We start from the raw sequence: 25,620 nt of genomic DNA, 5'->3' as shown, positions 1-25,620 counted from the left end.
AAAGTTGAGTTTTGGCATTCCTTATATTTTAAAGTATTTAAAAAGAAAATTTTCAGATACTGGTTAATGACTTTCATGTCTAAGTTATAAACCAATTATGAGTTTACTGCTTATTGTAAATGGGCACCTATGTATTTCACTTAAAACATTTTTTTTTACATTATAAAAAATACGTGTAAAAGGTGTGAACAGTATACATGCATATATGAGGTCACCTGGTTGTCTAGTGTTAGCTCTCTGGGCTGTCGCCGCCATGGAAAGTGAAAGTATTAGTCGCTCACTTGTGTCCGACTTCGACCCCATGGAGTGCAGCCTGCCAGGCTCCTCTGTCCATGGAATTCTCTGGCAAAGAATATTGGAGTGAGTTGCCATTCCCTTCTCCAGGGGATCTTCCTGACTCAGGGATGGAACCCAGGTCTTCTGCATTGCCGGCAGATTCTTTACCATCTGACCCACCAGGGAGGCTCATGTATCTATATATCAATAAAAGGTAACAAATTTAGGTCCTCCTTGTCCTAACCATCCACAGCTCCTCAGGGATAATAACCTGTTAAGATTTTAACATATATGGTTCCAAAGCTTGAAAACTATTTCAGAGCAAAACATCACTTGAACTTGGATGTGAAAAACCACCATTTATTTGCTGCAAATTCCACTGTTTCCCACCTTTTAAAATGTGAGTTGGGAGTAGGTTGAACAACTGGGTCTTGAATGATGTGCTTCAGATTTGATTTAACCAATTCAAACAAGCAGTGACTTAAAGAAGAACGGGGTCACTTTTCATGCGCCAATACAGATGGCAAAATAGCTGCAGGCGGACACTTAGTGACATCTGAATCCGGAAAAATAAAAAAATAGTTTGAGAAATTTAGGTACAGAAATAATTGCAAAAAACTTCCAAGGAATATGATTATAATTTCAAATAGTAATTCTTCTAAGTGAAATAACAATAGCTTCAGTTTAAACCAACTTCAAGTAATTTGTTGTCAGGGTTTGGCATTAAACTGGTATTCAATAAACAGCTGTTTGAGGGTGAAGAAAGGATTTTGCTCTTTGTCTTAAAGTCTGGATGGACTGGAAGGTGGACTCTGTGGGTTTCTAAAGTAAAACAAAATAGTAAAATTAAAAAAAAAACAAAACCCCAAACAACACTTCACCCTCTTTCACAGGCTCTGTTTCTTGATTTCTTGTCTTTTATTCCCTCCTTGGTAGTTCATTCACTATCCCAAGCCTCATATTATGAAGATTCTAGCAGCTTTATTTCAAGAACGCTAGTCATATGGCTGACTCAGATTTCTGTGGCCTAGATCTTATGAGAGCTTTTCCTTTTCCCAGTGGTATTATATTGATGCTCTGTGTCCGTTTAACTTAAGCCATCCGTTGTACTGTATTCCTTTCATTTAGTACTGAGTCCATACTCATGTTCAATTAGTCACTGTTTTTTAAGGTTTTTTTTTTTTTTTTTTTTTTTTTTTTTTAAATTGATGTATCATTGATTTACAATGTTCAGATCCCACCCTGTGGCACGTGGGATCTTAGTTCCTCAATCACGGATCGAACCCATACCCCCTGCATCGGAAGGCAAAGTCTTAACCACCGGCCTACCAGGAAGGTCCCTAGTCACTGCTAACTTGAAGTTAAGATTCCCAAGCTTGGCCAAAGCCCGACTTGGTTGAGGGGCAATGCTAGCCCTTCCTTCCAGGGAGTCCCTCTTTCTTTCTTTGGGTTTAAAAACTTTTTGCCATCATGGTTTAGTTTTACGGGTTTCTACCACTGAATTTCAATAAAAGCACTCATCAACTGATGACTTCAGGGCAGACTTAATGAATAAAGGATACACCCATTCCAGCTTCAGTCTCTTGGTTGGCAGTTCTACTTTTGCTTCCAAATTGTAAGAATCCACTTGATCTTTGGGCATGTACATGGTAACAGGGCGTCCACGAAGAAACATTTTTACATATCCTTCTTCTATGAAGAGAACAAAGACGTCAGTAAGACACCTTGGTGCCCAGGGTACCTGAAAAAAAGTTATATTTTCTCCATCCTTCCAATGCAAAAGTAGAAACGTTGCCCTTTATGTCATTTCTGATTAAAATCCTAGGGAAAACTAACTAAAACACAAACAGTTTGAAATAAAAATGTTCACCTTGTTTGCCTTTGACATTCTGCTTACTTAAGTAATGTGAGAAATTATAATAGGCAGAAAAGAATTAGACTCCAACAATTATTCTCCATGAGAGATTTTAGTGCCTATAGGTTCTTTATCATCAGGAGGGGGAAAATGCCACCCCAAAAAATTACAACTAACACAAGAAATCCACTTAAATTTTTTTTTATTGAGTTCAATGGATATACAATTGCAGTATCAAAATTCATAAAATATCTTTCAATATTTAAATCGGTTTGTTATAGTGCAATGTAAAAAATGTGTCTTTATGTATCTTTCACATTGGATAATTCAAGTGCAAAGGCCACAAAACCGGCAGAAGTACATGCTGGGATGCATGCGAAAAGGAAAATGCTCAAAGAAAAGCTAGAAACAGAAAAGAAAAGGACAAAAGACCCATTAGAGGGAGAAGCTGGGGAATAAACCTTTCTAGAACAAACATTTTTATAACAAAATCACTTCTGAATCTTTAATAAATTACAGGAATGAAAGTAAAATCCAGTAATACACCAACAAGGGGCCTCTCCTGACTTTAAACAAAGACAAACAATCTAGGGTTTTCTGGCTAGTTTTCAAGATATAATAAGGCCAAAGAACATGTCTTGTGAGCTCCTGATGAATTCTGTTTGGATTCAGAACTCACTGCATTCTGATGCTTCACTGCAGATCAAAGGACTGGGCCCCTTAATGGCATTTAAATCGGGCAGTTGGGGCTGTACCATAATTCAACAGAAAAATTATGCCCAGAGAGGAAACTGCTAAGGAAGTCATAAAATGATTATAACGTTGTAAGTACCACATTCACAAATTAGTCTTGTAAGCCTTATTCCTGAGGATTTTCAGACAAAGCCACATGCGATATTGCCTAAAAACTGAGAGGCCATTGCACTTTTACGGTGTGTGCAATCCAGGTCTTAAATGCATGCATGTGACACACTCTTCACTCTGCATATTAAATCTGACTTTTAAGTAAAAACCAACATGTGTTCACTCCTGCCCAGTGTGCCAGCTGCTGTGTTCTGTGGTGCTCCTGTGAGAGTGCTCTTCACTAGGCTCCATCCTCCCCAGTTCCACTGGGAGGAGCCCATTGGAGGCCCCCAGGGCTGCAGGCTTTTGTACGGCCCCCATCCCCTACCCTGGTGATCTTAGCTACCAAACCCATCAAGGCCCACACTGGATTCGGGATCCTTCTCCTACTCTCCTACCTGCTGGACCCAACGCTCTAACTGCCCTGTCCCCTCTTCCTGTATACGACATCACTGGCCACAACTGCCCCTCACCCCCGGGGTCCTTCTCTGTCTCTGCCACCTACACACCCACCCGCTCTGTGCATCTACCCACGCTCGCCTCACCTGCCCCCTTCCCTTCATTCATCCCTCAACCACATCTCAGCTCTTCAGACGGTGTGGCCATCAAAACTGAAGACCCAAAAGGCACTCAGTAGATCAATGGAAGGGGGACAAAGAGGGGTGGGTGTGGTGGCTTAAATGACAAGTGATTCCATGAATTCCCTTTGTAAGAGGGGAACCATGGAATGCAGATTTAGAATAAAGGGAATATAATGTCACCCTGCAGCACACACCAAAAATCCATATAGATGGAATATCTACTTGAGTATATCGTTATGTACTGGAAAAGTCCTTATGACAGGTTGACTTAATGGGCAGATCTACGTCACTGGACCGAGAAGAAAAGCTCTGGAGTTAGCCTTGGCACTGTTCTGGACAGCTAAGTCAGACATTCTACATCTTAAAAAAAAAAAACAACGCAGCGAGGGAAAGCAATCTTTGCTTGCTTGTTCTTTTTTTCAGGCATGTTAGGATAACAGCACACAACCCCCAAACCCAGAGGTGCCACAGGGAGCGGCCAGCAGCAGTGCAGGTTCCAGAAAACGGGCATCCAGGGCTCGCCCTATAGCTCTCTTAACATTCATACAGATTTTAAAAAGAGTTCTTGTCATCAGCCAATCATCACCGAAGGTCTAGTTTTTAGCTCCTCATTCAGACCCGCCTGAGTAAATGCTCAGGACTGCTTTGAAGCCCAGTAAACCCATGTGGTTTGCATCACAAAGCATTTTCATACAAGGAGGGTAGCTGGTGGCCTGTATGAAAAGAGTTTCTGCAGCCTGGGGCGCAGCTTTGCTCAGAGAGCTATGAGGCTTCAGAAATGCCGCCTACCTTTGCAGTGCGTCACCCGGCGTTTCCCTTGGGATTTCGGAGACAGAGACAGAAGTGCTGGGTAAAGAGATGAGGGGGCACTGCGAGAGTGACTGGCCTGCCTGCAGGGGGCGCTCTTGAGCCCCCAGGCCCAGAGGCTCCCCCGCCCCCATCGCTAGAAAAACCTGGACACATTTCAGGGGTTCTGACAAGTGCACACCAGACCTACTCTGCAGGCTGAGGGCGATTACATTTTCAGTGAGTAATTTCATGCTTCCTGAAAATGAAATGAATATTGAGGCACATGCGCATAAATAGGAAAGTCTGACTCTCGTGTTTCGATGCTGAACTTAAGGGGGAAAGAAACTTGGAAAATTAAATGAATTTATTTAGCCCATTGCACAAAATCTTGTCAAAGATTTTGCATTTTTAAGTATGCTTTCAAATAAGCTTACTATTCTAAAAATAGCAGCTCCCTTATTATAACACGTGTTAGAAAAGATACATGGAAAGATATATATGGACTATTAGTTGGCAGTTTAGGAAATCACAGGCAGAAAAAGAAAGTCGCATTTAGATAAAGTTGTAACTGGATACATCAGAGACTTTCCCTTTCAAGAGAAAGGCAAATGCTGGTGATGGGAGAGCCCCCATTAGTAAGGAAGGGGGGAGAAAGGCAATAGGGTGTTTTAACCGAGAAATTTCATGTAACGGCATGTCACTCTTTCTCCTTATGGATGTCTCTTGAATCCGTTTTAAATGGGGGCAAATGAAGGGTTTAGTCTTGATGACCCTTTTCTGGGTGGTCTCTGAGTGATGTGAGTCGCCAGACCCCCAGGTACAGGCTGATAGTGAGCACTCAGCCCCCAGCCCCTCCACACAGACCCCCGTGTTCCGCCATCCCAGCTGCCCCTGAACAACCACTTCTTACTGCCCCTCAAGTACCGCGGTGAGTAAGGGGCGCCCACACTGACATTCAACCAGCCTTACCTGCGCTGAAGACCGGCTCCTTGGGTTTGCTGTGGAGACAAAACCAAAATAGGTTTTATTTCTTTCTAAATTTATGTTTAATTGGAGGAAAACGGCTTTTATAGCATTGTGTTGGTTTCTGCCATACAACAACGCAAATCAGCTTACAATATGCACCCTTTTGAAAGCCTTTATTGAATCTGTTACAATATTGCTTCTGTTTTATGCTTTGGTTTCCCCTGCCTGGAGGCATCTGGGATCTTAGCTCTCTGACCAGGGGTTGAACCCACATCCCCTCACTGGAAGGCAAAGTCTAAACCGCCAGACCACCAGGGAAGTCCCCCAAAACAGTTCTTAAAGGGAAGCATGGGCTGGTGGTTAGTCTCAGTCACAGAAGACCCCTCACCCACTAGCCACACTAGTTCATCACACAGATGCCGAGTGAAGAACATATGTTAAAAAGAAACACAAAGCCATGTAACCGCAAAGAGGAACAGCGTGAACAAAAATGCTTAAAACCAAGTGCCAGGGATGACAATCCCAACTTTATCACCAAAGCTGTACTTTTTATGAGAGCAAAGAAAGGTTTGGAGAAGGAAAACGCGTGGTTAACCAAGACGGGCACAGCCCTGCCTAAATGCGTAGAAAGGTTTGTTTTTCTTCCCCACATGCTTCTGGCAGATTATTTGAAGAACTGACTTAAAACTAGCAAACTCCTGTCTCAGGGGCTTTGGCGAGAGAACTTTAGCACCAGGCTCCCGAAAGGGGAGGAACTAAAGAACCTCTTGATGAGGTGAAAGAGCCAGCTTAAAACTAAATGTTAAAAAACTAAGATCACGCCATCAGGCCCCATTGCTTTATGGCAAACAGAAGGAGAAAAGGTGGAAGTAGTGACAGATTTCCTCTTCTTGGGCTCAAAAATCACTGCGGATGGTGACTGAGGCCATGAAATCAGAGGACAACTGCTTCTTGGCAGGAAAGCTATGACAAACCTAGATGTGCCGAAAAGCAGAGACACTACTCTGCCGCCAAAGGTCCGTACGGTCAAGGCTGTGGTCTTCCCAGTGGTCACGCACGGTTGTGAGAGCTGGACTATAAAGAAGGCAGAATGCCAAAGAATTGATGCCTTCGAACTGTGGTGCTGGCGAAGACGCCTGAAAGACCCTTGGACAGTGTGGAGATCAAACCAGTCACTCTTAAGGGAAATCAACCCTGAATACTCGCTGGAAGAACTGATGCTGAATCTGAAGCTTCAGTATTTTGGTCATCTGATGCAAACAGCCAACTCACTGGAAAAGTCCCTGATGCTGGCAGAGATTGAGGGCAGAAGAAGAGGGCATCAGAGGATGAGATGGCTGGATGGCACCACCGATGCAATGGACACGGACTTGGGCAAACTTTGGGAGATGGTGAGGGACGGGGAGGTCTGGCGTGCTGCACTCCATGAGGTCGCAAAGAGTCAGACACAACTGGGTGACTGAACAACTCCCAGGAGGATGGCTCTTGGGGGGAAGATGAGGGGGCGGGGGAAAGGAGGGAAGAATAAGGACTATTGGGGTGTGGCCACATCCTGGGACATGGGGGGACCCCACTGTCTCAACCAGGCTGAGACCCCATGACTGCACTTGGGAAGCCAGATGCCCACCCTGTCCAAGGGCACACCACAGACGGGCTGAGGTCACACCGAGGGGTGAGCTTCCCACAAGACGGCCTGCCCGGGGAGCCCCCACCAAATGCAGGAGGGCACGGTCCTCCCGGTGACAACCAGACAGCTGCCCGTGGGAAGACTGCCACCTCACGCCAGACAGGGGAGGGGACCCCAAGGACGGCAGGAAGTGAATCCTGTTCAAACACAGAGCCAGCCCTTGAACTCAGGTCTGCGAGACTCCAATGCCCACGCCGTCTTCCATGGTACCCACCGCCCGCTCCTGCCCCCTGCTTCCCAGAATACCTCCCACTTTAACATATAGAACAAGATACAGTAAATAAATGAAACCCACCCCCAAAATTTTGGGATTCCCTTGTAGCTCAGTTGGTAAAGAATCTGCCTGCAATGCAGGAGACTCGGGTTTGATTCCTGGGTTGGGAAGATCCCCTGGAGGAGGAAATGGCAACCCACTCCAGTATTCTTACCTGGGAAATCAAATGGACAGAGGAGCCTGGTGGGCTATAGTCCATGGGATCGCAAAGAGTAAGACACGACTGAAGCGACTAAACCACATCCACCCGGGGGCGCTGGGAGGACCACGGTCCTGCAGAGGCGCCTGCATTTTCCGAGTCCGCATAATGAAAGATGCAAACCAGGGCAGATGACACCCTCATGCCACTTTTCTCCTCTATTTTTAACTCGGGATACGCTGAGAAACACTGCCAGCAAAAACTGCCCTTAATCCCATGATGCAACAGATGACAGCATTTATTAATGGCCTTGATTTTCAGTTGATATTATGCCGTATATATGGGAAACTCTTTGCTGATGCTTTGAAAGGGGTTTAGTGTGTCTCAAGGAGGTGGATCTGCTATGGGGCAAGATTTCTGAACATGAACCACGGGTCACCGAAACAGTACTCTGTGGGTCCAGCACACCTTTAACACAAAGCCTGCCTTCTACTGGCCCTGAAGGCCCCAAACAACCTCTACGGACTCCGACGTTTTTCTGATCCCATCTCTCTCTCCTCTCAGTCATGGAGTTCCAGATGCTCTGTCCTCGCTGTCCTGTGACTGGGTCAGCACCTCCCAAGCTAGGCGTGGACCCCAGCTTCCCGCCCCCTGGACACCGCCCCCGCCTCCACCCCAGGGACAGCACACGGCAGGGCCTGTGCTCAGATCCGCCCCGTCTGCTCCTCACACCCTGCCCATGCATGTGTGCTAAGTCACTTCAGTCATGTCTTGACTCTTTGTGACCCCATGGACTGTAGCCCGTCAGGCTCCTCTGTCCACAGGATTCTCCAGGCAAGAATACCGGGGTGGGTTGCCATTTCCTCCTCCAGGGGATCTTCCCCACCCAGGGATTGAACCTGAGTCTCTTCCATCTCCTGCGTTGGCAGGCGGGTTCTTTACCATGACCACCACCTGGGAAGCCCAGATTTATCTTCATTATTGTGTGTCTCCCCATCAGGAGGGAAGCCCAGAAGGGCAGGGATTGCTGTTCACAGCTGTGACCCAGGGCCTGTAACAGCCTTCAGCTGCTGACTGGAAGCTGGTAGGGTCTGGAGCCCTCCCTGCCTCTGACTTGGCTGGCCCTGTGGATCTGCATCTGGACGGGTGGGCTGGGGGCGGGGGCGTGTCTCAGCGGCCCTGGCCCCCGCTGCCCCCCACCACTCCCCAAAGTAGTTGGTGCTGCCTGGTGCCTGATGCTTCCTGCCATCCTCCCAGCTGGTGCTCAGCCTTCACCACGCCCCGCCCCCCCAGGGCCCCTCTCAGGGTCCTCGTCCCTCCTTCAGGGCAGCTGAACAGCACTTGGTTCCCATGAAAGGCCCAGTGTAGAGCATCCTTCAGCAACTACCGTGCCTGGACTCTGAGAGGGGGGCTTCAGGACTCTGTCCTACTCCCTGGCTGTGTGGGAAGAACGTGTGTGTGCGTGTGCGTGTGCGTGAGCACGTGTGCACGAAGGTTCACCTTGAGCCTGGGGCTCCCGAGAGTCCGCCCACGCCAGTCCACACCACCACGCCGGTCCACACCCGGCCTCGCAGGATTCTAGAAGCCTTCAGCTCCTTTCCTCCTCTTCCTCCCATTTCTCCTCTTCCTGCAGCTCTGCAAAGATTTCAGCAGTGGTCCCAGTCCCTCCTAAGAGGGGCCTGTCACTTTGGGGGATGGAGTTCATTGAATCACTTAGTGACCGTGGCTCTATGGTGGGCTTACCTGGCTTGTTCTTGTTATTGGAGGGAGTGACACTCCTCTGATTTTTTTTTAAGTGGAAGAACAAGTCTTAACTCCAAATTTTACATCTTATTAGATTCAAGGCAGGGCAAGGACACAAGAGGAAAAGCTAAAACAGATCACTACAAAGCGCATCCGCCAGTGAGGGAAGCTAGGCAGAGAATTAGAAGACAGGAAAGCTATTTTTTTTTTCCATCATGACTTTGATCACGGAAGTAGAAAGATGCCGAGTCTGTGAGACAGATATAAGCAACCCAGAACCTTCCCAAGAGATAGAAAAGAGCAATTACGGATTATGTTCCTCTTAGAGAACATTCATAGGGGAATGTGAACTCCAAATGTAGGGAGGCTAGTGGAATTCTGATGCTGAAGCACCATAAGAAGATGGATAAAAGATCTCTGTTAAAAGATCAGAAAAAGGCAGCCTGAGTGTTATCAGCTGGAGGTCACTGAGAACTATCAGGTACTGAAGTGCTCATAGTTCTTCAAATCCTGCTCTAAACGATGGGCTACCCTTTGGGTACCAGGAGTCCCTGGTGGCTCAGATGGTAAAAAATCTGCCTGCAATGCAAGAGACCCTGGCTGGATCCCTAGGAAGATCTCCTGGAGGAGGAAATGGCAGCCCTCTCCAGTATTCTTCCCTGGAGAATTCCATGGACAGAGGAGCCTGGCAGGATACAGTTCATAAGATCACAAAGAGTTGGACACGACTGAGTGACTCATACAAAGTATATTTAGGAAACATACTATTGCTATGTTTCATTATTTTAGAAAGTTAAATTTCTATAGAAAAATATACTATTAATATATTTACTTTACAATCCATGATCCCTGCCAACGCACCACCCTCCTGAAAGGCAAGAGGCCAGGGAAAGGGCCTATTCCAATCACGAGTGCCTGTCTTATGAATGCAAAGCTATAAAGGATAATGAATCTTCCCAACCGCGGACATAAGGGAAAACCCACAGAACAGATGACGACAGTGATCCGAAGTTAAAGACGCTGTCGCCCCAGTCAACATCAGCTCACGGGAGCCGGGCGCCCATCGCCTGTCCGATCCTGAACTCAGCATCAGTAGAGCTGAGAGTGAGCTCCTCGGTAGAGCTTCAGACCCAGCATGCTGGAAACAGGCCCGTGCTGTGAACCCACTTAGACGAAGAGACGACCGCCTCTCAAGGTGTTGTGTGGTCTGTCTCCGGTCACCCACTCCGCAGTGTGAACTCCAGGGAAAACTGAAGTGGGTGACTTCACACAGCCTCTGCAGCCAGGGCCTGGTCCCCAGGGGTGGCGTGGGGGGCGGGGAGGGGAGCAGAGTGAGGCTCCCTTCATGCCCATCCAAGTCCGGAGTCAGCACTGATGGAGGTGCAGGACGGAAGCGCGCCCACAGGGGCGGAAGGATCTCCATCCCGGCAGGCAGACCCTCATCTCTAGGCTGGTCCAGCATTAGCGGCCGGGGCCAGTGTCTCCTAAAGGAACAGTGGTGCCCTCCGGTGCGGTTGTTTTTTTTGGCAGGAAGGCGATCTGCTGAAAAAGCTTGGCTTGGCTGTACTCGCCCTAGGGCGGGACGGTTCAGGAGACTCTCTGAATGACTCCTCCTCGTATAAGCAGTACCGGGGGGTCAGGGGGGGAGGTGAGGTCATCTGGAGCCTTCCCCAGACCAGTAGCTGGATCTGAAGGCAGCGAGAGGAAGCCAGACAGTGGGCACAAAGAAAAGCTCCCACCGGAAGCTGCGAGTTCACACCCATGAAGTGGCTATAACCGCCCAGGACCAAGTCACGTGGCACAAAATCCCCGTAAATATTCAGTGTGGACTTTGGGCGCCAGGGCTGTCACAAGCGGCTACTTCCCCCTTCATCTGCCATAATTCAGATGCCGCACTGCAGGCTGGGTGTGTGTCAGGGGAAGAGAGTCCTGCCAAGAATTCGTTCAGACTCGGATGCAATGAATATTCCCAAACTCTAGCCCTGTGGTGGAATCTGCACTTAGCGTGTTTGTGAAGGTGAAAGTGTTAGTCGCTCAGTCGTGTCCGACTCTTTGCGACCCCATGACTGTTGCCGCCAGGCTCCTCTGTCCATGGAATTCTCTAGGCAAGTATACTGGAGTGGGCTGCCATTTCCTTCTCCAGGGGATCTTCCCCACTCAGGGACTGAAGCCAGGTCTCCTGCATTGGCAGGCGAATTCTTTACCATCTGAGCCACCAGGGAAGCCCTAGCATTTTCGTATCTGTTACTAATTTACCCCAAAGTCCTGAGAGCAGGTCTCTGCCACATCGGTGGCCTGTGTAACAGGGCACTCTGGGAGACGGGGATTCGGGAGGACTGAAACGGGCCAGATGCTTCTGAGAAGACGTGCTTGCTTCATTAAATGATTAAGAAGGCCTGGTCGAGGAAGACACTGTTCCAAAGTTAAACTTTTTTTTCTCCTGAGACTTACTCATCTATAAAAATGGTACCTCCCAGAACACGGTACCATGACTCCTGAAAATGATTTCACTTGATGGAATATAATCCCTGTTGGAAGTCAAAATACTCTGCTACGTAAATGATGATTCTTTTATAACCTGCCCTAAGTAAGCAGCTTTTAACTATAATACAAGTAGGGTCATTCAGGAACTATAGATTTAAAATATTTAGAAGTCACTATTGGGGTCAAAAACTACTGATTCATAGACATCTCCAACCAATACTTTAGTTTAACACAGCAGAAGGGGCAGAGATTTTGAAGTCAGCTGGATTTGTGTTTTATTTGGGCAAATCACTTCACCTCCACAAACACTAGATTCTTTCATCTATAAAACAGGACCAAAAGCACTGTGAGGCACAGGGTATCTTCAGGATCAAATATAACATGTAACAAAATACTTAACATGTGATTATTAATTAATATCTTCCCTCTTTCTCCTAATTTCACTGACAATAACCTACATGTATTTTTTGAGCTCCTCACCTAACAGCCTCAAAACTGAAACAAAATAAAGAATATCAGTGCTTATATATTTTAACATTTGTTAAAAAGTAAATGACCCCTTGGCTTAAAGACTGAAACAATCTTTTCATTAAAAAAAAAAAAGATTCATTTAAGTCACCTCATTTCCAGTGTAAACGTTTTAGAATCCAAATGTAGTGTTAAAATCACCCACCAATAGGTGGTGCTATTTGCATAGTTCTTAAATGATCACAGTTTTAACAAGTATATGGGAAACATTTTTTCATTCATTCAATGAATGCTTGTTGAGCACTTACTGTGTGCCAGACAGACTATGCAAAGTGCTAGGAATACAAAGAATAAAAAAAAAAAAAGACCCAGCTCTTTAATGCCCTCCTGAAGCTTAAAGGTATAGCGGGTGGGGGGAGGGTGGTGACGCCCCTGGCAGGTGGGGAGGGAGTTACACAGTTAATGTGTGTGTTAGTCACTGAGTCGTGTCTGACTCTTTGCCACCCCAAGGACTGTGGCCTGCCAGGCTCCTGTACCCATGGGATTTCCCAGGCAAGAATACTGGAGTGAGTTATCATATCCTTCGCCAGGGGATCTTCCTCACCCAGGTATCAAACCCACGTCTCCCGCACTGTAGGCGGATTCTTTACCATCTGAGCCACCAGGGAAGCCCATAAGGTTAATGGGCAGGAACAAAGCAATCTGGAGGGTGGCTAACTCAGACCGGGGCTCTCAGGCAGGCTTCCCAGAGACGGGCATCCCGAGTCGGGTCTTGCAGGATTGGCTGGAGCTCTCCTCTCCCTGTCAGGCCTCCAGACACATACATACGTCACTGAGGACAAGGGGAGCCTCTATGTACTAAGTGTTAGAAGCTGTCACTCACCGAGCTGTGCATTTGTTTGATTTTGGGCTTTTTGATTTTATAATACAATAGAAAGATTTTTCTTACTTAGATTTGCGTTACTTTATTTATTTTTTTTTTAGATTTGCATTACTTTAATGAAGACGGAGTTTGAACATCTTTTCCTTAATTAATTGGCTATTTGTACTTCTTTCTCGGTGAACTGCCTCTGCTCACACCTTTTACCTACATTCCTGTTGAGTTGACTGTCCTTTGCCTCCCTGGTGTGGGCAGCGACCTTTGGAAATGGAGGACATTGACCCCTTTCAGCTGCGGGTGTCAACTGTGTCTGTTGAGAGCACGAGTCTTCGTGGGCTGCTCCTTTCACTTCCCGCCATGCCTCATGCTGTGTCCCGCATATAGCAGGGGCTCAGTGAGTCAGGCAGTGCTGGGAAAGTGACTGAATAAGGTGGCAGAATTTCTGTGAGGTCTCTAACGGAAGTTGGAGAATTCTGGAATGTCCTGAAGAAGAGAGGCACTCAGGACTGAGGACTGGGGTGAGCAAAGCTGTGCAAACATCAGCCCAAACACTAGAATGGAGAAGGCAAATAACAGTGGTGCCTATCACCTATGGAGTCCCAGGGTTGGCAAGCCCCATGCCGAGGATGCTACCGACGGACACTATCTTGTTTAATCCTCACAGCAGCCCTGGGCGGTGGGTAGGGGCTAGTTTTCACTGGTGCTGAGAGGAACCTCAGTGAGATTAAGTAACTAGTTCACAGTCCCAGAACAAAAGTGGCAGAGCTGGGATTAAAACGGATATGGCCATGACGCTCCTTAAGCCTAAATTCTTCCTGTTATATTGGCTGGGGTAAAAAAGATACATTCAACAAATACTTATTGGGTACCTACTGTTCATACTGTTCACTGCAAGGAGATCCAACCAGTCCATTCTGATCAGCCCTGGGTGTTCTTTGGAAGGAATGATCTTAAAGCTGAAACTCCAGTACTTTGGCCACCTCATGCGAAGAGTTGACTCATTGGAAAAGACTCTGATGCTGGGAGGGATTGGGGGCAGGAGGAGAAGGGGACGACAGAGGATGAGATGGCTGGATGGCATCACCAACTCGATGGACGTGGGTTTGGGTGAACTCCGGGAGTCAGTGATGGACAGGGAGGTCTGGCGTGCTGCGATTAATGGGGTCGCAAAGAGTCGGACACGATTGAGTGACTGAACTGAACTGTACCTACAAGGGCTTCTCAGGTGGCGTTAGTGGTAAAGACTCCTCCTGCCCATGCAGAAGACGTTAAGTGATGTGGGCTTGATCCCTGGGTTGAGAAGATCCCCTGGAGAAGGAAATGGCACTCCACACCAGTATTCATGCCTGGAAAATTCCATGGGCAGAGGAGCCTGGTGAGCTACAGTCCACGGGGCCACAAAGAGTCAGACACAACTAAGAGGCCGAGCACCTACTGTATGCCAGGCGTTGTTCCAGAGGTTGGGCTGGTCTGACTGGACTAGAAAAGTCTTCCTGATTCCCAAATGCCCAATTAAAGTGCGTTCATCTAGGTAAATGATGGTCCTCATCTGAGAAAATGTTGTAAGAGTATATTTCCTGACACAAAGGCATGCTTACACAGCAAATGAAAAAGAGGGTTACAAAATGTGTGCAGAAGAATATAATTTATGTAAAAATTATACACACGCAACACCCTAGAAATAACGTCTGGATGGAAACACAATAAAATGGGAGCTGCGAATCCTCTGACTGCCATGATTATAGAGGGTTTTCCTTTCCTCTTTTTGTATATTTGGATATCCCCAAACACAGGTTACCTTGTGTAATAGTAAACTACTTCACAAGGGAAAATAAATCCTGCTGGGGGAAGTGGGAGCCAGTGTTGGCAGATGTGGATATCAGGGCACAAGAGAGGGTGAGCAGCCAGTGGATGAAGGACTTGAACCCAGGCCGAACATTAAGATTTAGATCCCACCATCAGTGATGCTCAAGGAAAACCAAAGCAAGGCTGAGCCTTAAGGACCTCTGACAGACTTCATTTTCTTGGGCTCCAAAATCAGTGAGGACAGTGACTGCAGCCGTGAAATTAAAAGACGCTTGTTCATTGGAAGAAAAGCTATGACAAACCTAGACAGTGATTGAAAAAGCAGAGACATCACTTTGCTGACAAACATCCATACAGTCAAAGCGATGGCTTTTCCAGTAGTTGTGTACGGATGTGAGAGTTGGACCATAAGGAAAGTTGAGTGCCGAGGAATTGATGCTTTAGAATTGTGGTGTTGGAGAAGACTCTTGAGAGTCCCTTGAACAGCAAGGAGATCAAACCAGTCAATCCTAAAGGTAATCAACCCTGAATATTCATTGGAAGGACTGATGCTGAAGTTGAAGCTCCAATACTTTGGCCACCTGATGCGAAGAGCCGACTCACTGGAGAGTACCATGATGCTGGGAAAGATTGAGGGCAGGAGGAGAAGGGGTGACAGAGGATGAGATGGTGGGACGGCAGCACCGACTCAATGGACATGAGCTGGAGCAAAGTCTGGAAGGTGGTGAAGGACGGGGAAGCCTGGTGTGCTGCAGTCCATGGGGTCACAAAAAGCTGGACACGACTGAGCGACTGAACAACAACAAGGACCTCCAGGTGTCATCCAGAAAGACTGTCTCCGCTAGTATGGAGAAAAGGGGACCCTCCTACACTGTCAGTGGGAAGGTAAACTGTGGAGCAGCTATGGAGAACAGCACGCTAATTGTTGCTGCTAAGTCACTTCAGTCCTGTCCGACTCTGTGCGACCCCATAGATGGCAGCCCACCAGGCTCCCCTGTCCCTGGATTCTCCAGGCAAGAACACTGGAGTGGGTTGCCATTTCCTTCTCCATATGCATGAAAGTGAAAAGTGAAAGTGAAGTTGCTCAGTCGTGTCCGCCCCTCAGCGACCCCATGGACTGCAGCCTTCTAGGCTCCTCCATCCATGGGATTTTCCAGGCAAGAGTACTGGAGTGAGCATGGAGGTTCCTTAAAAAACTAAAGGAGAGCTATTATATGACCCAGCAGTCCCACTCCTGGGCATCTATTTGGACAGAAGTATAATTCAAAAGGATAACGCACCCCCATATCCACAGCAGCACTACTCACAGCAGCCAAGACATGGGAGCAACGTAAATGTCCATCAGCAGGTGAACGGATAACGAAGGCGTGTCCGTGCACATGTATATACACAATGGAATACTGCTCAGTCATGAAAAAGAAAGAAATCATGACACGTGCAGCAATATGGACGGACCTAGAGATGGTCATAATAAGTGAAGTCAGACAAAGACAAATGATATCACTTACATGTGGACTCTAAAATATGATACAAATTGAACTTATCCATAAAAAAGAAACAGACTCCCAGACACACAGAACAGACTTGTGGCTGCCAAGGGGAAGAGGGCAGGGGAGGGACAGACTGGGAGTTTGCAATTAGCAGATACAAACTATTAAATCTAGAATGGATAAGCAACAAGGACCTACTGTACAGCACAGGGAATCATATTCGATAGTAACAAATCTTATAATAAACCACAATGGAAAAGAATACATACAGTATTGTACTTATATATTTGTTGTTGTTCTTTCACTAAGTCGTGTCTGCCCCTTTGTGACCCCACGGACTGCAGCATGCCAGGCTCCTCTATCCTCCACTACCTCCAGGAGTTTGCTCAAATTAATGTCCATTGAGTCAGTGATGCCGTCTCACCTTCTGCCGCCCCCTTGTTCTTTTGCCTTCAGCCTTTCCCAGCATCAGGGTCTTTTCCAATGAGTTGGCTCTTCCCATCAGGTGGCCAAAGTAATGGAGCTTCAGCTTCATCAACAGTCCTTCCAAAGAATATTCAGGATTGATTTCCTTTAGGATTGACTGTTTTGACTTCCTTGCTGTCCAAGGGACTCTTAAGAGTCTTCTCCAGCACCACAGTTTGCAAGCGTCAATTCTTCAGCAGTCAGCTTTCTTTATGGTCCAACTCTCACATCCATGCATTACTACTGGAAAAACCATATAGCTTTGACTATACAGATGTTTGGCAGCAAAGTGATGTCTCTGCTTTTTAAAACATTAGCTTTCCTTCCAAGGAACAAGCACCTTTTAATTTCATGGCTGCAGTCACTGTGCACAGTGATTTTGGAGCCCAAGAAAATAACATCTGTCACTGTTTCCACTTTTTCTATTTGCCATGAAGTGATGGAACTGGATGCCACGATCTTACTTTTTTTTTAAATGTTGAGTTTCAAGCCAGCTTTTTCACTTTCCTCTTTCACTCTCATCTAGAGGCTCTTTAGTTCGTCTTCATTTTCTGCCATTAGAGTGGGCATCGTCTACGTATATATATGTAACTGAATTACTTTGCTGTGCAGCGGAAACTAACACAACATTGTAAATCAATTATACTTCAGTAAAAAGAAAAAAGCCTTCCTCATTGGAGGCTGAAGTTTCAAGAAGGATGGAGCTGAGTGTCCCACTCGCAGTTCTGGACCTTGCAGCCTGGATAAAGCAGCCAGCTGCACAACACTAAAGGCTGTCCAAGGGCAAGTCTGCACGTGGTGGGTGTCTTCACAGTTTTGAAGCTTTTTTCATATTTGTTGACTCCAAAGATGGGCAGTTTGTGTGTTACAACAAGGTTTCCAGCAGATGGCTGTAACATTTCTCACTTGAACAAAATCAGCTCACACTGCAACAACTTTTTGATGGAAACCAAGTGTCTTGCTTACAAAGTTGATATACCTTATTCCCTTCAAAATGACAATGGGGGAACCAGTTGGATAATTGAAACATTTTATCAATCCAGCAACATTAACTGTACATTCTAAATAGTAGCTGTTTTTCTGTCTGATATGAAACACTTAAACAAACAAAACCCCTTTCTTGGATTAGGCTACATTAGATAGTACAGGTTGTTTATCAGAGTGTTACTATCAAGCCCCTATTTAAATTTAATAAGTACCTCATTATGACACAAATCACTATATAAATAATTGTTAACATTCACAATATACCATCAATAATACATGAGGTAAATATTACATTGCTGAATATTGCTTTTGTTCTTATGAAAATTGTGTCAGTGCAAAGATTAATAAGTGCTGTTAAAATTCTGTGGCTCACTGCAAGGAAAATATTTTAAAATGTTAACTATTCTAAGATAAAAGTCTAAAGCGTCACAAGAGAGACTGTTGACTCCCGTGACCATTTCCAAAGGAAATGAGATACATGAGCAAGAAGACTGAGACCACCAGGAAGAACATAAAACATGATGATTATTCAATAAATTAATGTATCTTAGAAAATGTAAATGTTTAGGACCTCAAAACACTATTACTTTATGTTTGACAGTAAGATCTATACAATTGATAGGAAATGGCTTTATATTTGTTGTGAGTATTATTACAGAGACACAAGAATGCTGAAAGGAGCCTCTTTCTCATTTTCACCAAGTGCCGGGTGTGCTAAGATAGCTTTGCATATGCTGTGTGGTAGCTGCGAGCTTTACAGCAAATGGTTTGGGGCCGATACAAGTTCAAGCGCTACCTGGTGTGAATGACTTGCTTCTTCTCTGAATCAGGACAGACCCAAAGTCACAGCTCTAAGGTCACCCTCACTCACTCATGTTCTGATGAGCTTTCCTGGGGGTCTCAGTGCTTGAACACCAGTTCATTCTGATGTGACATTAACAACCGTGAGAATGTATGGTCAGTCCTCTGTGTCTGCATCCAAGGGATCAAACACAAGCATAAGAATCCATGGTTGGCTGAATCTGTGGATGCAGAACCACTAACTGAAGGACTTGAGCGTCCATGGATTTGGGGATGGGCATGGGGGTGGGGTCCTGGAACCAACAGTCCTTGGACATCCTGGGGCGACTGTATAATACTTTATGTCTCTCCAGCCAATTAGAATTTGCCAAAATCCAGGTTGTACTCATAAGAGTGTCCAGTGGATGTAAGTTAGTATGTGTTAGACCGAATAAAGACTAACAACTTCAGACATCATCCACCACCTTCATCTTACAATCGGGGAAAATCAAGTTCAGAATTTTGGAAAGCCTCACGAACTATATTTTCCCCTAACAGGCCATGATTTACAACAGCTGCCATTGCTGAGTGCCAAGTGCTGTGCTGGGTGTTTTCTTACCAGTTAGCTCTCTGACAAGATTCAAGGGCATTAAGATATAAAATCCTTCATTCACAGAGGGGTAAAAGCTGAGGCTCAGAGAAGTGAAGTGGCCACGTTTGTTTACAAACCCAGATCTTTCTTCTACTCCAGAACCTGTGTCCTTTCCATTACATCTTGCTAGGCATAGTAACCTCACATGGACAATGGGTTACAAGGTAAGACCGTGGACAGATATTTGTGTGTGATGAGGAAGAGGTCATGCTGTCTTAGATTACTGAGGACCATAATGTTTAAAAGCGGAATTGCACCTTTCCATCCCTTTCTTTGCCTGCTTTAAGCCCTGGAGACTGGGCATTGATCTATAAAACTCCAGCTCTGGTTTGGTACAAGTTCCAGGTCAAGAGAGGGGCTCTTGATGGGGAATGGAATGGAAGGATGAAGGGAAGTGGACAGGCAGTGACGGATGCAGCGGCTTGACCTTCACCTCTATTGCTTCTAGCTGCTTCTTCCTTCTGTCTGAGTTACCGCTGCCATCATTTCCATGGGTCCCTAAAGGCATCTGCCAGTACCAGCAATGACCCACAGAACGCAGGAACTTTCTCTCTGAAACTCCTTAGGTGCAACTCAACCAGTTCAGCACTACACGTGGTGTTGCTGTTGTTGAATTGCTAAGTTGTGTCTGACTCTTTGTGACCCCCTGGACTATAGCACACCTGTCCTTCACTATCTCCCAGAGTTTGCTCAGATTCATGTCCATTCAGTTGGTGAGGCTATCTAACCGTCTCATCCTCTGCTGTCCCCTTCTCCTCCAGCCCTCAATCTTTCCCAGCATCAGGGTCTTTTGCAATGAGTTGGCCCTTTGAATCAGGTGGCCAACGTATTGGAGCTTCAGTTTGAACATCAGTCCTTCCAATGAATATTTAGGGTTGACTTCCTTTAGGATTAACTGGTTGGATCTCCTTGCAGTCCAAGTGACTTTCAAGAGTCCAGCACTACGTGGGTCTCAACTATTCTTGGGATCTAATGAGACAAGGAACTTATGTTTAAATGGCCATGTTCAGTTGCCTGAATTATTTTTAGAAAATGATTAGTAAATTTTCCCAGTCCTTCGTTTCTAAATCAAAATTTCCTGGCATTAAAAAAAAAAAAACACACTTTGTAAATATCTTTCATGGAAATATTTACCCAGCACACTGAGCTAAGACATAGGACTTAAAAGATACAACAGATCTGGAGTTTGCACAATGCAGATTCTTTCTGGAAATTCTTAATACAAATCAGATGTGCAGAGAAGGAGCCAAGTTTTTAAGAACTGCCTAGAGCTCGACATCTCAGGTCAACTTCCGAGCTTACCCTAAATTCAGAGAAGCCTAAAGGCCACCCTGCATCTCCCACTTACTCATGCTCTGCTGCTGCTGTAACCACTTGGTCTTATTTCCAAGGTATTATCACCCAATTAGCATAATCTTCTGATAAGAAGTCCTAATAGTCTAAATTAGACAACAGCCCCATGTCAGTGGTTTTGAGATTATTAATTGGCTGTGGATTTGACCTGCCAGAGACATGAGAGGTGCTTGCAATCTCTTTATACAAAGCATGTCTTTTAGGAATAAAACCAAAAAAGAGCTTAAGCTTCTTTTACAGGACTGAATCAGAGTGGACTTACAAACTTGGAACTTTTACAGCCTGTGGGTTGGAGTCCACCGCTTTATGACTAAGCCTTCTCCTTACATGAACATTTGGAAAAAAAACAAAAAACAAAACATGGTTAGCCTGTGAAGCTGAAATTCCTTCCTAAGCTTTGCTCAACAGAGAATAAAATTTAAAGCATGATGTTTAAAAAGAAAGAATAAAGTATGTTGAGTAGATATATACAGAGAAACTGTCCTCATATACACAATACATTCTTAGACGTAAAACAAGCTGTTAAAATGCCCCAAATTAGCTCTCACTAATAAAATGTTGCTGCTGCTAAGTCGTGTCCAACTCTGTGCGACCCCATAGATGGCAGCCCATCAGGCTCCCCCATCCCTGGGATTCTCCAGGCAAGAACACTGGAGTGGGTTGCCATTTCCTTCTCCAATGCATGGAAGTGAAGAGTGAAAGTGAAGTTGCTCAGTCGTGTCCGACTCTTCGCGACCCCATGAACTGCAGCCTACCAGGCTCCTCCATCCATGGGATTTTCCAGGCAAGAGTACTGGAGTGGGGTGCCATTGAGTTTAACAGGGAGTTATCATAATCCATTATAAACCAACCTCAAAGAAAAAGACTCATGAAACCAGAAAGAAGGTGGTTCCTATTTCTGGTGTTAGCTCGATATTAAAAATAATTTCTGACAAATCATGCAATTACAACTTTTTACCCAGTCTGTCGTAGAAAATGTTGTTGACAAACTTAAGCCACTAAAGTTAACTTTAAAATGGCAGCTGAGTGGATCTTTCCTGGTGGTCCAGTGGTTAAGAATCCACCTTCCAATGCAGGGGACACAGGTTTAATGCCACTAGGCAGCTAAGCCTGTATGCTGCGACGACTGAGCCCTTGTGCTCTAGAGACTGTGTTCCACAACTAGAGAAAGCCCGTGCACAGCAACGAAGACCCAATGCAGCCAAAAAAAAAGGGGGAGCTGAGAGTTTTAGAAATATAAAGTGTCCCACACATTATCAATTCAGAAGCTTCCCAAATTCCATGGAGTTGGTACTAAGCAAGTTCTCAAGAATGCCTCCTGCATGCATAGGGAGTTGAAGTCACAGTTCTCCACCTGGCTGGTAGCTGGGGTGAGCTGTGACCAGGAGCTGTCTGCCGAGCCCACAGTGACGTCCGGAGAAGGCGCACGAGCCACGAGGGCTCCTTGCTTATGTGCACATTAGGGGGGCCTTCGGATTCACCGCTGGGGAAGAGAGGTCACACAACATTGGAACGGCAGGCATGGGCGGGAAGACACCCCTTACCTTTCACTGTTCTTTTTGCCACTAGAAGAACTGCTGGTGGATCCTGTGCGGTTCCGGTTCCCTTTGGAATCCCCATAGCTTTCCCTTCGACCGCCAGGAGACACCCGTTCAGATGAGCTGGTCCTCTTGACGGTACTGAAAGTCGAAGGAAAGACAGTGAAATGACAGAGAACTCCTTCCCGGAGTGGTTTTGTCCTAGTGCTGAATGCGAAAACATATACATAGAACATCCTATTTCCATGTGGATATTTTAAAAGATAGAGTGGTTCTAAATTCCTTACTACAGAGATCAAAAATTTTTTCAGAATGTCACTTGAGATCTATGCTTCTTGCCTTTGTAACAGTTAGTGAAGTTCAAGGTCATCAGGGAAGGTGAAAGGTAGCAACTCCAACAATACCATGAGTATTAGTATCATGAATATTCATGAGTACCATGAATACCACGGCCTTATCGGGAGGTGACCCTTGTGTAGGCTTCAGTCTAGACCAGTGGTGCTCAACCAGGGGCGACTCTGCCCCCCAGGGACACTTTAGCTTGTCACAACTGGGGAGCAGGGAGAGCTGCTACATCTAATGGGTGGACGCCAGGGATCTGATGGGTGTAGCAGCAGCCACTGCTACAGCTAAGTCACTTCGGTCGTGTCTGACCCTGAGACCCCATGGACTGCAGCCTGCCAGGCTCCTCTGTCTATGGGATTTTCCACGCAAGAATACTAACCCACTTAGAGCGAGTTGCCGTGCCCTCCTCCAGCAGATCGTCCTGACCCAGGGACTGAACCCACATCCCTTGCATTGGCAGGTGGGTCCTTTACCACTAGTGCCACCTGGGAAGCCCCAAATACCCTTCTAAAGCCCAGGAGAGCACTATGACAAAGCTGGTCCAGACCCAAAGGTCAGCAGTGCTGCTACTGGAGAGCTCTGGTCTAAAGGCACACGTGGGGCAAACGCAACCCACTCTCTGTGGGGTGCCTCGTTTCGAGGGGTCCCACGCAAGTGCTTGCTTCCTTCTGTATAACCAGAGGGCCTAGAGTAGTTGGAAGACTGCTGTGGGATGTCTAGGGAAGACTTTCTGAAGACTGTGAATTTCTGGGAGAGAGAAAATGAGTGCCTTGGATATGCTGCAGTTACACAATAGGCAGGAGCCCGTCCTAGGAAAAGGGGTACCCCTGCACAGTAACCCACAGGGGTGAGGGGCCAGTTAGCCAGGGCAGGGGCTGTAGCTTGGTGGTCTGCTCTTGGAGCCTGGAAGCATGCTACAGACAACCTGTAAAGTTTTTTGTTTTTTTTTAAATCTTCATCATCAGGTCATATGTCTCCTGAAATCTCATCTCATTTATCATTCTTATACTCTGTGCAGAGTCTAGTAGAGAAGCTTGATAAATATTTATTAAATGAAAGGATGAAATAAATAAAACAATACACGGGAGTGTCACACTGGCAAAGGAGCACAGGGAGATGCCATCATATAGCACCTGCTCCATGAGAATAAAAAAGAAGGGTGAATGGAGGAGCTGCCCCCTGGCAGGACTGTGTGTCGGGGGGTCTGGTGTGGATGCAGAGAGTCGAGGTGCAGGTGGGCAAGAACGTAAGTCTGCAACCCAGGACGGGGCTCAGGACGCCAACGTCAGTGGGGTTACTGAACCACGGACGCAGAGGGCATCTCCACACCGGGAAGGAGAGGAGATGGAAATGAGGAGAACCTTTGCCTCCTGGAAAAGAGAAATGAGGTGGACAAGGTAGGCTGAAGAACTGCCCTGGGAATCTCAGGAGGCAGAGAAACCTGGAGAGACCAGAGAAGCAAGAACCCAGGGAGGACGGTAAAGTGCTGGGGCTGTGGGTGGAGGAGGGGACCTTGATGATGGAGCCTCAGAGGCTCCAGTGAGCACGGAGCCAGGAGAGGGTGCATGGGACCCAAAGTTCCATCAGGAGGAGACAGGAGCCCAGGAGCCCGAGACAGCAAGGCTACTACCGCTGGGCTGGACATGCCTTCCTTTCTCACAATGAAATAGCACCAAACGGGCAAGAGCTTTGCACATGGGATGCCCCCAGTCTTCCCTTCATTCCCTTTTCCTGCTCATCTCTGCCTTCCTTCCAGCCCATTTCAGTCCTTCTTCCTCTGTCATGTCCAACCAGCCAGTAAAGAAGCTCTTAGCATGTTTTTTTAAAACTGTAGGGTGTATCGGTTTTTGAAAAAAACATCTCGTTCTCTGAGTGAGCAAACATAAATAAGATGAGCATGATCACAATGAGTGGAAGACACTTTCTGCGTAGGCTCTTCAGTCACTGAGGAAACTCTGAATTGACAGCACCGGGATCTCACAGCTGGGATCCACACGGGTGTGCCTTAAGAGCAAAATGTGAATTTTTAGAACACTCAATTTGAGGACAAGGAAATTACAGCTCTTGGGAGAGCATTACATTTCTGAAATTTAGGATTGAAGTCTACAAATTACAGAAGGCTTTGTGCTAAAGTTCAAGATCTTCCAGTGACGATAAACACCAAGCTCAGTTCACGTCTCGAGAGTGTTCTCTGTCGAGCATCTGACATGAGGCTCTCAGGCACCCCGCCCTGGCAGCTGGCAGCCTCCAGCATCACCTCTGTGGCGTCCTTGTGGGAGTTCAGGGCAAGTTCATGGCAATTTGAAAGCTTGTATAAAGCACCCTTAAAGAGCTGAAACACTGTGACTGCTAATCAATGATAGCAAACGTTAGCCGATTTGCTAATAATTAGCACTCAACCTAGCTCCTGGAAGAGTGAAGAGGGGCGATCTTGAGTGAAGAGAGCGAGGACAGTGATGCAGCCGTGGGCAGCAACAGTTCACATCTATGAAGAGTTTTGCATTTCATACGCATCGTTGAATTTAAACCTCGAATCCCCAGTGAATGTATCATCATTCCTATTCTACAGACTTTATTTTCCTGGGCTCCATGGTCACTGCAGACAGTGACTGCAGCCATGAAATTAAAAGATGCCTGCTCCTTGGAAGAAAAGCTACGACACACCTAGACAGCATATTAAAAAGCAGAGACATCACTTTGCCACCAAACATCCGTATAGTCAAAGCTATGGTTTTTTCAGTTGTCATGTATGGATGTGAGAGCTGGACTTTAAAAAAGGGTGAATGCCGAAGAACTGATGCTTTGAACTGTGGCGCTGGAGAACATTCTTGAGAGTACCTTGGACTACAAGGATATCAGACGAGTCAATCCTAAAGGAAATCAAACCTGAATATTCATTGGAAGGACTGATGCTGAAGTTGAAGCTCCAAAGCTTTGGCCACCTGATGCAAAGAGCTGGCTTACTGGAAAGATCCTGATGCTGGGAAAGACTGAGGGCAGGAGGAGAAGAGGGCAACAGAGGATGACATGGTTGGATGGCATCATTGACTCAATGAATATGAGTTTGAGCAGACTCTGGGAGACAGTGAAGGACAGGGAAGCCTGGTGTGTTGCAGTTCTTGGAGCTGCAAGGAGTCCGATGTGACCGAGCCGCTGCACAACAACAACGACAGATGGGGGGATGGCTTCAGGGTATAAAGTCAAACGGCTGCGGTCACG

The 25,620-nt window shown here is 46.3% G+C and overlaps 1 protein-coding gene across 6 annotated transcripts in view; it reads right to left on the bottom strand.

Moving 5' to 3' along the window:
* The window catches only part of EML1 (EMAP like 1), a 199,021-nt gene that overhangs the window by 32,480 nt on the left and 140,921 nt on the right, over positions 1-25,620 (bottom strand). For 3 of the 6 annotated variants that reach the window (XM_070357957.1, XM_070357954.1, XM_070357955.1), the window contains exons 4-7: positions 22,063-22,197; positions 5,314-5,342; positions 4,345-4,401; positions 1,839-1,968 (exon numbers count right to left, since the gene is read on the bottom strand). In XM_070357957.1, coding sequence (XP_070214058.1) covers positions 1,839-1,968; positions 4,345-4,401; positions 5,314-5,342; positions 22,063-22,197 — 351 coding nt within the window. The remainder of the gene's footprint in view (positions 1-1,838; positions 1,969-4,344; positions 4,402-5,313; positions 5,343-22,062; positions 22,198-25,620) is intronic. The other 3 variants (XM_070357958.1, XM_070357960.1, XM_070357956.1) reach the window with 2 other exon arrangements.

This window comes from Bos mutus, chromosome 21 (genome assembly GCF_027580195.1).
Source record: "Bos mutus isolate GX-2022 chromosome 21, NWIPB_WYAK_1.1, whole genome shotgun sequence".
Classification (NCBI taxonomy): Eukaryota; Metazoa; Chordata; class Mammalia; order Artiodactyla; family Bovidae; genus Bos; species Bos mutus.
Note: the sequence above shows the minus strand (reverse complement) of the source record. Positions and strands in the feature narration are given on the sequence as shown.